The sequence below is a fragment of the Propithecus coquereli genome, unplaced genomic scaffold (assembly GCF_000956105.1).
Source record: "Propithecus coquereli isolate 6110/MARCELLA unplaced genomic scaffold, Pcoq_1.0 Scaffold66, whole genome shotgun sequence".
Taxonomy (NCBI): domain Eukaryota; kingdom Metazoa; phylum Chordata; class Mammalia; order Primates; family Indriidae; genus Propithecus; species Propithecus coquereli.
The window spans coordinates 7692791-7704026 of record NW_012152618.1 but is presented as its reverse complement, the minus strand read 5'-3'; the positions used below and the strand labels follow the sequence as shown (position 1 = coordinate 7704026).

The window sequence follows — 11236 nt, the reverse complement described above, 5'->3', positions numbered from 1 at the left end:
AGATTGCAGGGTACCTTTGCCTGCTTGTTCAGGGGCTTGTGAGACAGGGTCCCTGCCCTAGTCACTCCAAGACAAGCATAGGGTAGTGAGTGTGCAGGGCTGGGGTAGGAGGTGTTTGGAAGAAGTTGTACTTGCAACTTGCACTCGTGGCAAGGGGAGAGAGAGGGGGCTGGCTGTTGCTGGGTACAGTGTGGATGGCAAAAGTCGACCCAGCATTGGCACCATGGTGTTGTGATTTTCCTAGAACCAACTGGGGTATGATAATAACAGATCTTGCCTTTGAGAGTGTGCAGCCTAGCAGGGGGGACAGGATGGCACAAATACCTTGAGTGCATACTTCTAAGTGCCCTGAGTGGACACCAAGGAAAGCAAGTTGTGTCAATTCCTGGGGTCACCTACCAAGGAAGACTTCACAGAGGCTACAGACACATAGGCTACATCCTTAAGGACCCTGGAGCTGGGGGTGAAAGAGACAGAGGAGAAGGCAAGGAAGTGTGGTGGAGAGGGCTGGTGGAAGACCTACAGGAGGGCCACAAGGGAAAAAAAAAGACAGCTACAGGGAGAAGTGCCACAGCCAAAGCAGACTAGCGCAGGGTAGAGACTGACACCGCACGCTGAGCACGATGCCACCAAGCTCATACTTAAGCCAGTGGCTTTGGGATGGTGCTGGAGAGAGGTGGGGCACAGAGAGGACGGGAGCAAAGCTAGCTGCAGAGAGCTTAAGGAAGAGAGAAACAGAGGCAGAGAAGGCAGGATCCACAGGCTTTAGCACTGAACAGATGTAGGGACGAGGGAGAGAGTAGGGAACGATTGGAGTTGCACTTCTTTCAATGTCACACGTTAGCCAACAGAGCTGCTGCAGGACAAAGGACGAATGCAGGGAGTTCTGTACTGTGCCCGCATAGGTGGTCCACAGAGGTGGTGTGAACAGGCCTTACACACATTTGTTTAGTGCACGCAACTAGCAGTAATTATGCTGATAATGTAACATTTATGTTCCTATTTAGTTTCAATGCCTTTTAAATACTATAACCAAATTGACTACCATATTTCGGGGAATTTTACTTTCTGAAGCATTAATTAAAGACATTCAGGAGTATTACTTTTAGCCAAAACATCTCAAGTTTAAATATGTGCTAGCAATGGCAATATGCCATTTATTTACATGATTTACTACACATAGTACTGGGAAAAAAGAGAATAAAATGAGAACTCTACAGACATATGCTTTGTTTTAATGACACCTAAAAAACTCCTGATGCACTTATACAAGTAGCAAGAATTTATCCAAAATAAAAATATTAAGGAATGATTGGGACCCAAAAGTATAAAATATTAGGATTAAAGGTCAACTAATGGCCAAAAAATGGAAAAGGAAGAAGGGAAAAGAGTAAAGGGCTGGCAAATGCCAAAAATTAAAACACACTGAGCACGGGATGCATGACACATAGTAAATCTTCAATAGATTAAACACAAACACACTATATTAGAACTATCTTTTATAATTCTTTAGATGATATGGCAGATCAAGGAAATAATTTTTTAAGTGGATTTTGGAAAAAAATAGGGGCCTCTCACCAATTCTTGGTGTACTTTTATACCTATACCCATAATAGGATAAGCAAAAAAGAACACATTTCTAAATTTAAAAAAATTTGAATGACAAGTTATCACTTACCTGGATCCTCGAGAGAGTGGCATTAAATTATAAAAGTAATAAACTAAGGATAAGATTAAGTTACAGACAGCATCAGCCTCCTAGAAAAAAAGACACAGGCTCATGAACTTACACATTCAATTACAAACTAATTTTTCATTAGGTGACGAGACACTTAAGAATTATTTATATCAGGGAAAGGATTGTTTCATTCCTCTCCTATAAGAACCAAGAACCTACTTTTCACATTCTTAAATATTCTATACTGTTTTGTATCATTTTTCCCAATAAAAGGAAATATATACACAGTTCAATTTACATCAGGGTTTTCCTAGCTGTTTCTTAAACTGCAACCCCCTTTGATAAACATAAAAATCTCAGTCTTCTTTGATGTTATTTGAAATGTCAAAATACATATTATGATTAAAATTTTAAGAAGCACTTATTAATACCAAATATGCCTTCTTAAACAACATGTTCCCTACCTCAACAGATCCAGGTAAGTCCCTTCCCAAACACCAAAGTGAGATTTAGCTGATAAATATGCTTAATTATGTATATAGACGTAGAGGCTTAATTACATGGATGAAGTGATTGAATGTCAGAGAGTAAAGTGACATCTTGAGAGTTAGGGCCATCTGTTTCAGAACGCAGGATGGGGGCATGGCGGGGAGAGAACGTCTGCAAGGAGCCCGCCTCTGGCAGCGGCAAACACCTGAGGGATGAGGCCCCAGATGAGAAAAGGGCTGCTAAGTGCAGTGCACGCCACTCCAGTGTGCTTTCATTGCTGTGAACCAGTGAGAATGCATCATCTGACTCATGTTCAAAAGCTCATTGCAAACATATGGTACAAGCAAAAACCACAGTGAAGGGAAGAAAATGGAAGAAAAGGTGAGGCACAGGCCATTTTCATTATGGACCAACTTTTTCATTTTCCTGTCAAAGCCTAAACTTATGATAGTACACAGTACTAATGACATAAATAATAAATTTATCGTCCTCCCCCATTGCTGTAGTTACCGAATATGGGAAATTTTTTATATTAAAGAATATTTATAGGTCTATTTGATCCGGTTTCAGTGTAAGATATACAGTCTCAGTAAAAGGACAGAGGTTTTAAAGGTTTACAAAGGAATCACAGGAAGAGTGGAAACAATGGAAGCAAAGGAACCTACCCCAAATTCTGATGAAAGAATCAATACTTTTCCTTTTGCTGTCAGATCTTTATAAAGTGCATCTATTTCAGCATGATATAATTGCGTCCTTTCTTCTGTGGTTTGAGTCTCCACAGAAAATAGTATATTGCCAACTCTGAAAATACACGAACGGGTGTCAAAGGCATGCATTATACAGTTTAAACAGCCAAATACAGAAAGCTAAAAAAAAAGAAAAGCAAACAGCATGCTGATGTGGCACTAAACATATCTAACTGTAAACAAGTGAGGTATGTTTTATAAGAATGCATTTTTCCATAAAATATGATACTTTCCTCATAATTTAAGTAACCAGTTACTCATTTGCTCACAGTAAGTCTAAGCACATGTACTTATTATATGAGCTTATGCTAACATGCAGGAAACAATTATACATAGTGAAGATGCATTTAAACGCCCACATGCTGCTCAAACATGTGTCCCTAAATATTTTCTCAAACGGCCACTCCAGCACGATTGAAGACCAGGAGCAAGAACTGTGCATAGGAAGGAAGTTCAGGGACTTTGTTGTTTTTTGTCCTTTTAAGCCTCTGCCACATGCTTAGCTCCACTGAGGCTCTGTGGAGGAGATAAGTTTGATGCAACAGGTATTTATTGTGAAACACCATTAGGAAGATGTGGCTTAGTTCTTAGATCCTACAAAGAAAAGCCCAGCCACTGCCTTGACTGAGGAAGGGAGGAAGAAACAGGGCCGCAAATTACTATGTGACCATGCTTTGGGCCATGATACAGCCCATCAGGGGTTCAGAAGATGAGATTGGATCTAATTGGAAGACATGTGGAAAAGCAGGAAAGGTTTCATGGGAGAAGTGACCTCAACATGGGTCCTGAAGGTCAGGAGTGACAGACCCAGACACAGGGAAGTGGAAGTGAGCTCAGGAAGCAAGCGGTCCAGTTGGACTAGCAGGCCAGGTTGTGACGGGAAGATGGCCTGGGTCAAGCAGGAAATGTCTGAGGCCACGTCACGGGAGGCTGTGAATGCCTGCCAGGGAAGCTGGTTTTAGGTGCGACAGGCAATGGCAGGGTACGGAGAGCGGAGGCATTTTTGGGGCCAGGGAATGGCCAGTGCAGTGGAGCTTTAACAGTGCTGCTAAAGCACTGTTGAAGCAGACAGGAGGCAGGACACCAGGCATGAGTCTGCCCGAGCGATTGGGAGGCCCAGAGCCGGGGAGGCAGCAAGTAGGCCAAAACAGGCAGTTGAGGAAAGATGCCATGTTTCGGGGGGGGAGCAATTCCATGTGCAGCTGACCCTCAAGGAACACAGGTTTGAACCACAGGCCCACTTATACAAGGATTTTCTTCTGCCCCTGCCAGCCCTGAGACAGCAAGACCAACCCCCCTCTTCCTCCTCAGCCTGCTCAGTGTGAAGATGACAAGAATAAGGACCTTTATGTTGATCTACATCCACTTAATCAATAGGAAATACATCTTCTCTTCCTTATGATTTTTCTTAAAAACATTTTCTTTTCTCTAGCTTACTTTGTTATAAGAATATAGTATATAATACATATAGCATTCAAAATATGTGTTAATCAACTGTTTAGGTTATTCGTAAGGCTTCTAGTCAACGGTAGGCTATTAGTTAAATTTTGGGGGAGTTAGTTATATGCAAATTTTGACTGTGTTGGGGGAAGTGGGGCTTGGTGCCCCTACCCCCTTCATTGTTCAAGGGTCAACCGTACTCTTTTATTTAGTAATTCCATTTCTTCCTGGGAATCTGATCTGAGGATATACATCATGGATATATAAAAAGGTAGGAAAACACTTTTAACTTTAAATAGCACATCCTGGAATTCCTGCTGGGGGGGGAATGATCTTCATTGGGAAAATACTTTGATAAGCAGCTCGCAGTAGAGATGGAGACGTCAAGGATATGGAAATGCCACAAAATCTGGAAGTTGCTTTAGTGGCGTTTACTCGTGAAGGCCTGTTTAAGTTTTGACATGGAACTCACAGAGGCGGCTCCTGGTAGTTTGAGAGTAAAAGCACCTGAGAAAGCCAGAGCCCGAGAGGCAGAGGAGCTGCAGGACGGAAGTCAGAGCCCACGGCCGAGCCGGCAGGAATCGTGGGAGGGCTTACCCTTCTGCAGGCTACATACACACTGAAGAATGTGCGTGCATGCAGTTACAAGGTAATTTCATCCAAAATTCAAGGTATATGGAGGCTGCCATATGAAGTTTGGATTTCGGATATAAATAAAACTACAGTTAATAAAAACATTCATTTTAGTGTTATTTATAAAGTAAAAAAATGGGAAACACCCTAAATGGTCAATAAAAAAAATCAGTAGGGGAAATTCTACAACATCTATACAATAGAGTACTACGCAGCTACTAAAAATGCTTATAAGAATGTGACTGGTAAAAAGACCATGATAATGGAATGGAAAGGGCAGAAAGGAAACAGGTCACAAAACAAAACATACAGTGTGACTTCAGTCTTAAGGAAAACAGCTTGATTTTTATTTTGTTAATTTTGCTCATCTGTGTATTTTAAACTTTCTACAATAAGATTGCACTGCTCACATAATTGTTAAAAATCTATATTTTTTAAAAAAAATCCTATAATGGACTTCAAGCTGCCAACCGCTCACCTGCTTTCATTTCATTACTATTAATAAAAGCCTCCCCCACCCCAACAAGGAATGACAAAAGCTGGGAAGAATGCTTTTCACAAACTACATTAGACATTATACTTAGCAGCTAGAAAGTTCTTAGATTTGGCATAGTCAGAAAATGGGTCTGCCGGTGTCATATTCCAGATGTCACATTAAAAAAAAATACCTGGTTGTAAGTGCACAATGGACCTTGGCAACTTCTCATTTCAGGATAGAGCAAAAGCCCAGTAAGACCAACCTCTATGGCAACAAAAAGCACATGCACACTTCCTGCTCCAGTCTTCCTGCTCTAGCTTTCTACCCACATCAAGAAGCACACGTACTTGTCTCCCGTAATAGTAATCGTGAATCCGTCATATTCCTTCCCTTGGTCTTTGAGGCTGGGAACTTTTGTGTTCACCGTGAACCCATCCTTCGTTTTAGTATTAAACTGCTTTCAGGGAAAAAGAAAATTCACGTTACTAGTGTTTAATTCATTGCAAACACAAACTGCAACTCTGTAGTGCTGAATCCAACTTAGATGTTTTTTAAGAGGGTCAAGGAAGTCACCTGACACACATTCCAACCAAACTCTAGGAGCCCAAGTTACGCTCCCCATGGCCCCTACCAGAGGCCAGCAGGGAACCCCAGCACCAAAAGCTCACGGGCTCTCTTAATCAACAAGGCATACTGCTCACTTCTAAGAGTGAGTTTTTTCCTCATGTGCATCTTAGTAGGCAGTAACTTTGACTGTTGGCAGAACAGCTGTACCAAACATCTTGTAACTCAAAAAAGCAACTTATGTTCATGCTAGTGATCCTTCAAAGCAGAGTCTGATTTTTCTCAAAAGTACTCAGAATTATATTTAACTAGAGACCTTCACACACACACACACACACACACACACACACAGACACACACATACACACTTTGGCAGACCATGGAGAAGTATGGTAAAGGAATTACTCAGAGCTAAGATCGGACCTCAGGGGTGATGGGTATAAACGCAGTTTCAGCTTTCTGTGTAAAACATTTGGGACAAACCTGAAATGCCAGCAAATGGGTTTTGTGCTTATTCCAGAAAATGCTGCCCAATTAATTTATATTGACGATTTTTTTTTTTAGGATTGATGGACCTGAAGTAAGAGAACCAACAATAAAACAAAAGGCTATGTGCGGGGTGAGGTTGTCTACAAACAGCAAGACAGCAGGTGCCGCTGACAACCTGGAGAGGGGCAGAGGGGATGGACAGGAGGCCATGGAGGCCAACAGCGGATGCTGAAATGGGCAAGCACTGTTCACACAGAAGACGATCGCAGAAGAGGGAATGTGCTAGCACTTGCCATGTGCCAATTCCCATTTGATCCTCACAACACAGCGATAAAACACAATCCTACAGATGAAAAAAGCACTCGGGGAGGCAAAGTCCGGCCTGGGCAACGGTGAGAGTGGGGCTGTGAACCCAGGCCTTTGGGAATTAGGGTCCAGGTTACTTGCTGATAAGCTGCCTCTGGGGGGCTGAGGTCGATTTTAACTTGGTTTTTCCTGGACGGCACTCTATGTTTCAGTGGACGCTGTCATGGGACCACATTTTGTCAAGTGCTTTAAACATTCAAACATTTGGTTGTATAGACTTCTATGTGAGCCTTGTAAAACACCAGTGTATCCACGATCCTGAGCTAAAGCGAGATGCACAGTGCTGAGTGGAATGTCAGTCCCACCACCAAGAACAAGCACCTTCCAGACAACGCAACTGCCGGTGACTTCACACTGGGGCGGCACCGAGGCTGGCGACGCTCTGCCTCTCTCGGCCTGCGGCTAAATGACACGGTTGTGTCGTCCACTTTGCTCTTCTCTTTAAACAAAGACGTATATGAAATATTAAAATCTCCCTTAGCTGATTTTGTATTCTGCCTAATATCACAGTAAACTTAAATGCCTAAAATGCCTGCGGAAAGCCTCTGGGACACCCTGCAGTGTCCTTCTGTGTGGTGCTGCCCGCAACCCTGAGTGGAGCTGTCTGCCCTCTGGGGGCCACTGGAGGAACTTATGGGAGACTCGGGTTGTCACCGAGACTAGGCAGATGGGGCCAAGACTACCAGATGTCCCACAGTGCAGGGATTGTCACACATTATGTATGACTTTCCAATGTCCCCCTGGACATTCATGTAGATGAAAAACCTGTTTGTGATTGAATAATTACCTGGAACCAGATTCCATTTTGCACTTATACACTATTTGTTACACAGCCTTCATATGCACTGAACAGAAAGCAAATAGCATATATGTTGAGTAAGGAGTGTATTACATACAGCTTGGAAGTTTCATAAGTGTTTGCCATTTCAGAAAACCACGTTGCCAGTGACAATGTGGCTCACCAAGTAACACACAGATGTAGGGCTGTGCTGTAACTGAGATATTCTCGTGACTAGGTGCGAGCTGCCAGCTACCTCTCTCTTGCTTGTCAGAAGGCATGCCCAGATTTCAGCATACCGGCATACATGTGATTGAGTAGAAGCTACCTTTTATAACTCCCTTAATGCACAAAACTGACTTGGTGTGGCAAATATTTTCATATTCTCTATGAATTTCATCTTGGTGCAGTAAAGTACTCAGTGGACTCAAGCGTGTCTGCCAGAATCCTTGGTCTTCGGCAGACAGGAACCTGGGGCAAGACCATAAAACAGGCCCACCCACGCCCAGCTGGGCAGATGTGGGGCCTGGTCCAAATGCTTGGCTTGGTGCTCTGTTCACAACATGCTGCTTCCTCGTTATTCCTTAGAAATAGATACGCTTTGTTTATCATACAAATTTCTTAAGTTTTATTTGCTATGAATCAATCTCATCTATTACAGCTACAAGGAGAACAATGATTCAGGTTTCACATCAATGCTCAAACCATTAACGGGAAAAGCAAATCTAACTGCTGTTGCCACATTTTTGGGTAGTTTTACTTCTAGGTGGAAAAAAGATTCATAAAGTTAAGTATTCCACTGCTGAGAAACACGGACAGATCCTGTAAAAACCCTGATCTGGAAGACGGCCCCTGCTCCAGGAAAGCTATGAACTGGCACACAAGCCTTGGGCCACATGCAAAACCAAAGGAGCAGCCTCTCTCTGAGGACGGGCCACGCACCCTTTGACCTCATCTCTCCATGCAAATGAAAGGGGTGGTACGCTAGGAAGCCACACCTGGGTCCTTGCTGGGCCAAGGAGGAGACTCAGGCTGCTGTGTGGGTCGTTCTCTGCCCAGCATCCTTCTTTAACACTGACTAACCCAGTGCTCGCGAGCTGATTACCAATCTGAACCTGAGACCACGGTCGTCTCAGTGCTAGAATCTTCTTCTGGTTCTTATTATAGTTTCCACTTCTCTGCCGAAATCCTCCATCACTAGGTTGATGTTTTCCTTAAGCCTTTGAACACATTTATGAAGCAGACAAGGACTTTAAAAAGAGCAAATTCCAACATCTGGATTATCTGGCAAGTGTTTTTATTTTTCTTGGTTATGGGTCACATTTTCCTCTTTTTCACTGCCTTAGTCCTTTCATGCTTCTGTGACAGGATATTTGAGACTGGGCAATTTATAAGGAACAGAAATTTATTCTCTCACAGCTCTGGAGGCTAGGAACTTCAAGATCAAGGCACCGGCATCTGAAGAGGGTTCTTCTTACCACAGCCTCACATGGCGGAAGGCAGAGGGCAAGAGAGAGAGCCCATTCCTGAAAGCCCTTTTCATGATGGCGTTCATCCATTCTTCACCCCCATGATCCAAACGCTTCCCAGCAGGGCCCACCTCCTAACGTCACAGCACTGGGCATTAAGTTTCCAACACATAAATGTTGGCAAGACACATTCAAACCACAGCATTTGCTTCTCTAGTAATTAAGGAGCGTAGATTATTTTGCCTTCCTTTAAAGGGTACTGAGTTTTGTTTTGACAGGTAGTCAAATCACTAGCAGATCCACTTAATCCTTTGAGGCTTGGTTTTATTCTTAGCATAGTCTATTTAGAAATTGTCCTTCGTCCTGGGATGTGGACCCTACTGTAGAGTATTGTCTTACTTCTACAATGTGTCCTTTCTGGGGTCTTAACTGAATGTCTGAAGTGCTCGCAGGATCCATCCGCCATGGTGAGGCCAGAACTTCAATGTCTCTCAGTACCGTAAACATCCGTACCTCTGTTCGGCTCTTGTCCCTGCATCGGCCACTCTCTATGGAGCCTCCTGAGTCTCTCACTGCACGTGCATGACCAAGCTCCTAGCCAAGGATGACGAGGAACACCCTCCTTGACCTCTGGGCACTCTCCACCCTGCACAGTCTCCTCCTCCTCCATCCTCTGCCATGCAAATTCCAGCCACTTCGGCAGACCCCAACTCCAATGTCCACCTCCTAAGCGGAACAAGACAGCTGTTCTCTCCAGGGTTCCGTATGCCTGCACAGTCATCTAATAAATAGTCCCAGCGCAGAGTTAGGGTGACAATGGGGCTCAGCTCATGCTCCCCTTCTCTCAAGAATCACAGTCTTGTAATTATCCAGTGCCTGAAATCGCTGCCTTGTGTCTTGTCCACTGTTAGAAGTGCTGTAATGTGGGAGGGCTGAGTGCCAGTTACTCAACGGTGGTCCAGAGCAGAATTCAATTACATGTACTTTTAAGTTTTCTTCTGTTTCCTATATTAACTGTTTCCCCACAAGTTAGTTTTTCTGTTTGAGTCTGATGCCTATGTTTTGTTTTATTTTGGTTATTATTCAGAATGTGTTCATATTAGTGATTTCAGATGGCATCCTTTGTAAATTTTAAAACAATTATAGCATTAATAAACATGCATTTAATAATTATGAGTTCTTTTTTAAAAAGTGCTGTTGGGTTTTTCCCCTCTCAAAACACCTACTATGATTTTGATGATAAATTTACCTTCATAATTGGAAGAAGGTCTTCTACCTTGTGTACCTTTTCCAGAGCTTCTCTAACTTCCAACAGTCCTTTAGGGTTATTAGCTCTTAAAGAGAGAGAGAGAAAGAGAGAGAAGTGGCAACAGATTAATGGAGAAATGTAATAATTAATTATTCTATTCTATTTAATTTAAATAAATTATCCTTAATTATGAGTAGCTCAATAATCCAAATGATGGGCCAGGACTAAAGTTTCTAAATAATGGGGTGGTTTAATCCTAATGAGTTTTGTTGATGAGAATTAAGGAAACAGCAGCTCAACCAGAAGGTGAAACGGAAAACGGAATGAACTGACAGCTAGCACTTGTGTATACACGTAAGGGCATGAGTTTGGTCATAAAACTTTGATCCTCCTATTTCGACTCTGAAATTAGAAGTATATGCTTTTTTTCTTTCTAAAGCTGCTCAAATGAAAGTATCGTGCTAGGTTTTCACAGCAATTTTATATTTACTTAGTGATATTTAACCATTCAGAATTCTTCCCCCAGAGTTCTGCTCCCTGCTGTATCTGCAACATACTGCCTTCAAGTGAGGGAGAATGAATATTAAAGCTGAAATCCCTAAGAGATAAAATCAAAGAAACATCCTGCTTTTTGGAAGAAAAAGACTAGAAAAGTCATAATATTGTGTGTAAGGTTAAAGACAGTTCCGTGCAGGGCCATGAATTCTAGGAAATTATTTTGGAAAAGGTTGGTAAGTGATTATGAAAACTTTTACGATTCTAGGCCGGGCGCGGTGGCTCACGCCTGTAATCCTAGCTCTCTGGGAGGCCGAGGCGGGCGGATTGTTTGAGCTCAGGAGTTCGAGACCAGCCTGAGC

General features: G+C 42.8%; 1 protein-coding gene across 2 annotated transcripts in view; it reads right to left on the bottom strand.

Moving 5' to 3' along the window:
* TTC13 (tetratricopeptide repeat domain 13) overlaps positions 1-11236 on the bottom strand; it is a 73236-nt gene that overhangs the window by 7952 nt on the left and 54048 nt on the right. The window contains exons 15-18 of one of the 2 annotated variants that reach the window (XM_012660324.1): positions 10380-10464; positions 5812-5918; positions 2833-2968; positions 1679-1758 (exon numbers count right to left, since the gene is read on the bottom strand). In XM_012660324.1, coding sequence (XP_012515778.1) covers positions 1679-1758; positions 2833-2968; positions 5812-5918; positions 10380-10464 — 408 coding nt within the window. Of the gene's footprint in view, positions 1-1678; positions 1759-2832; positions 2969-5811; positions 5922-10379; positions 10465-11236 lie in introns of both variants that reach the window. The other variant, XM_012660323.1, reaches the window with a different exon arrangement.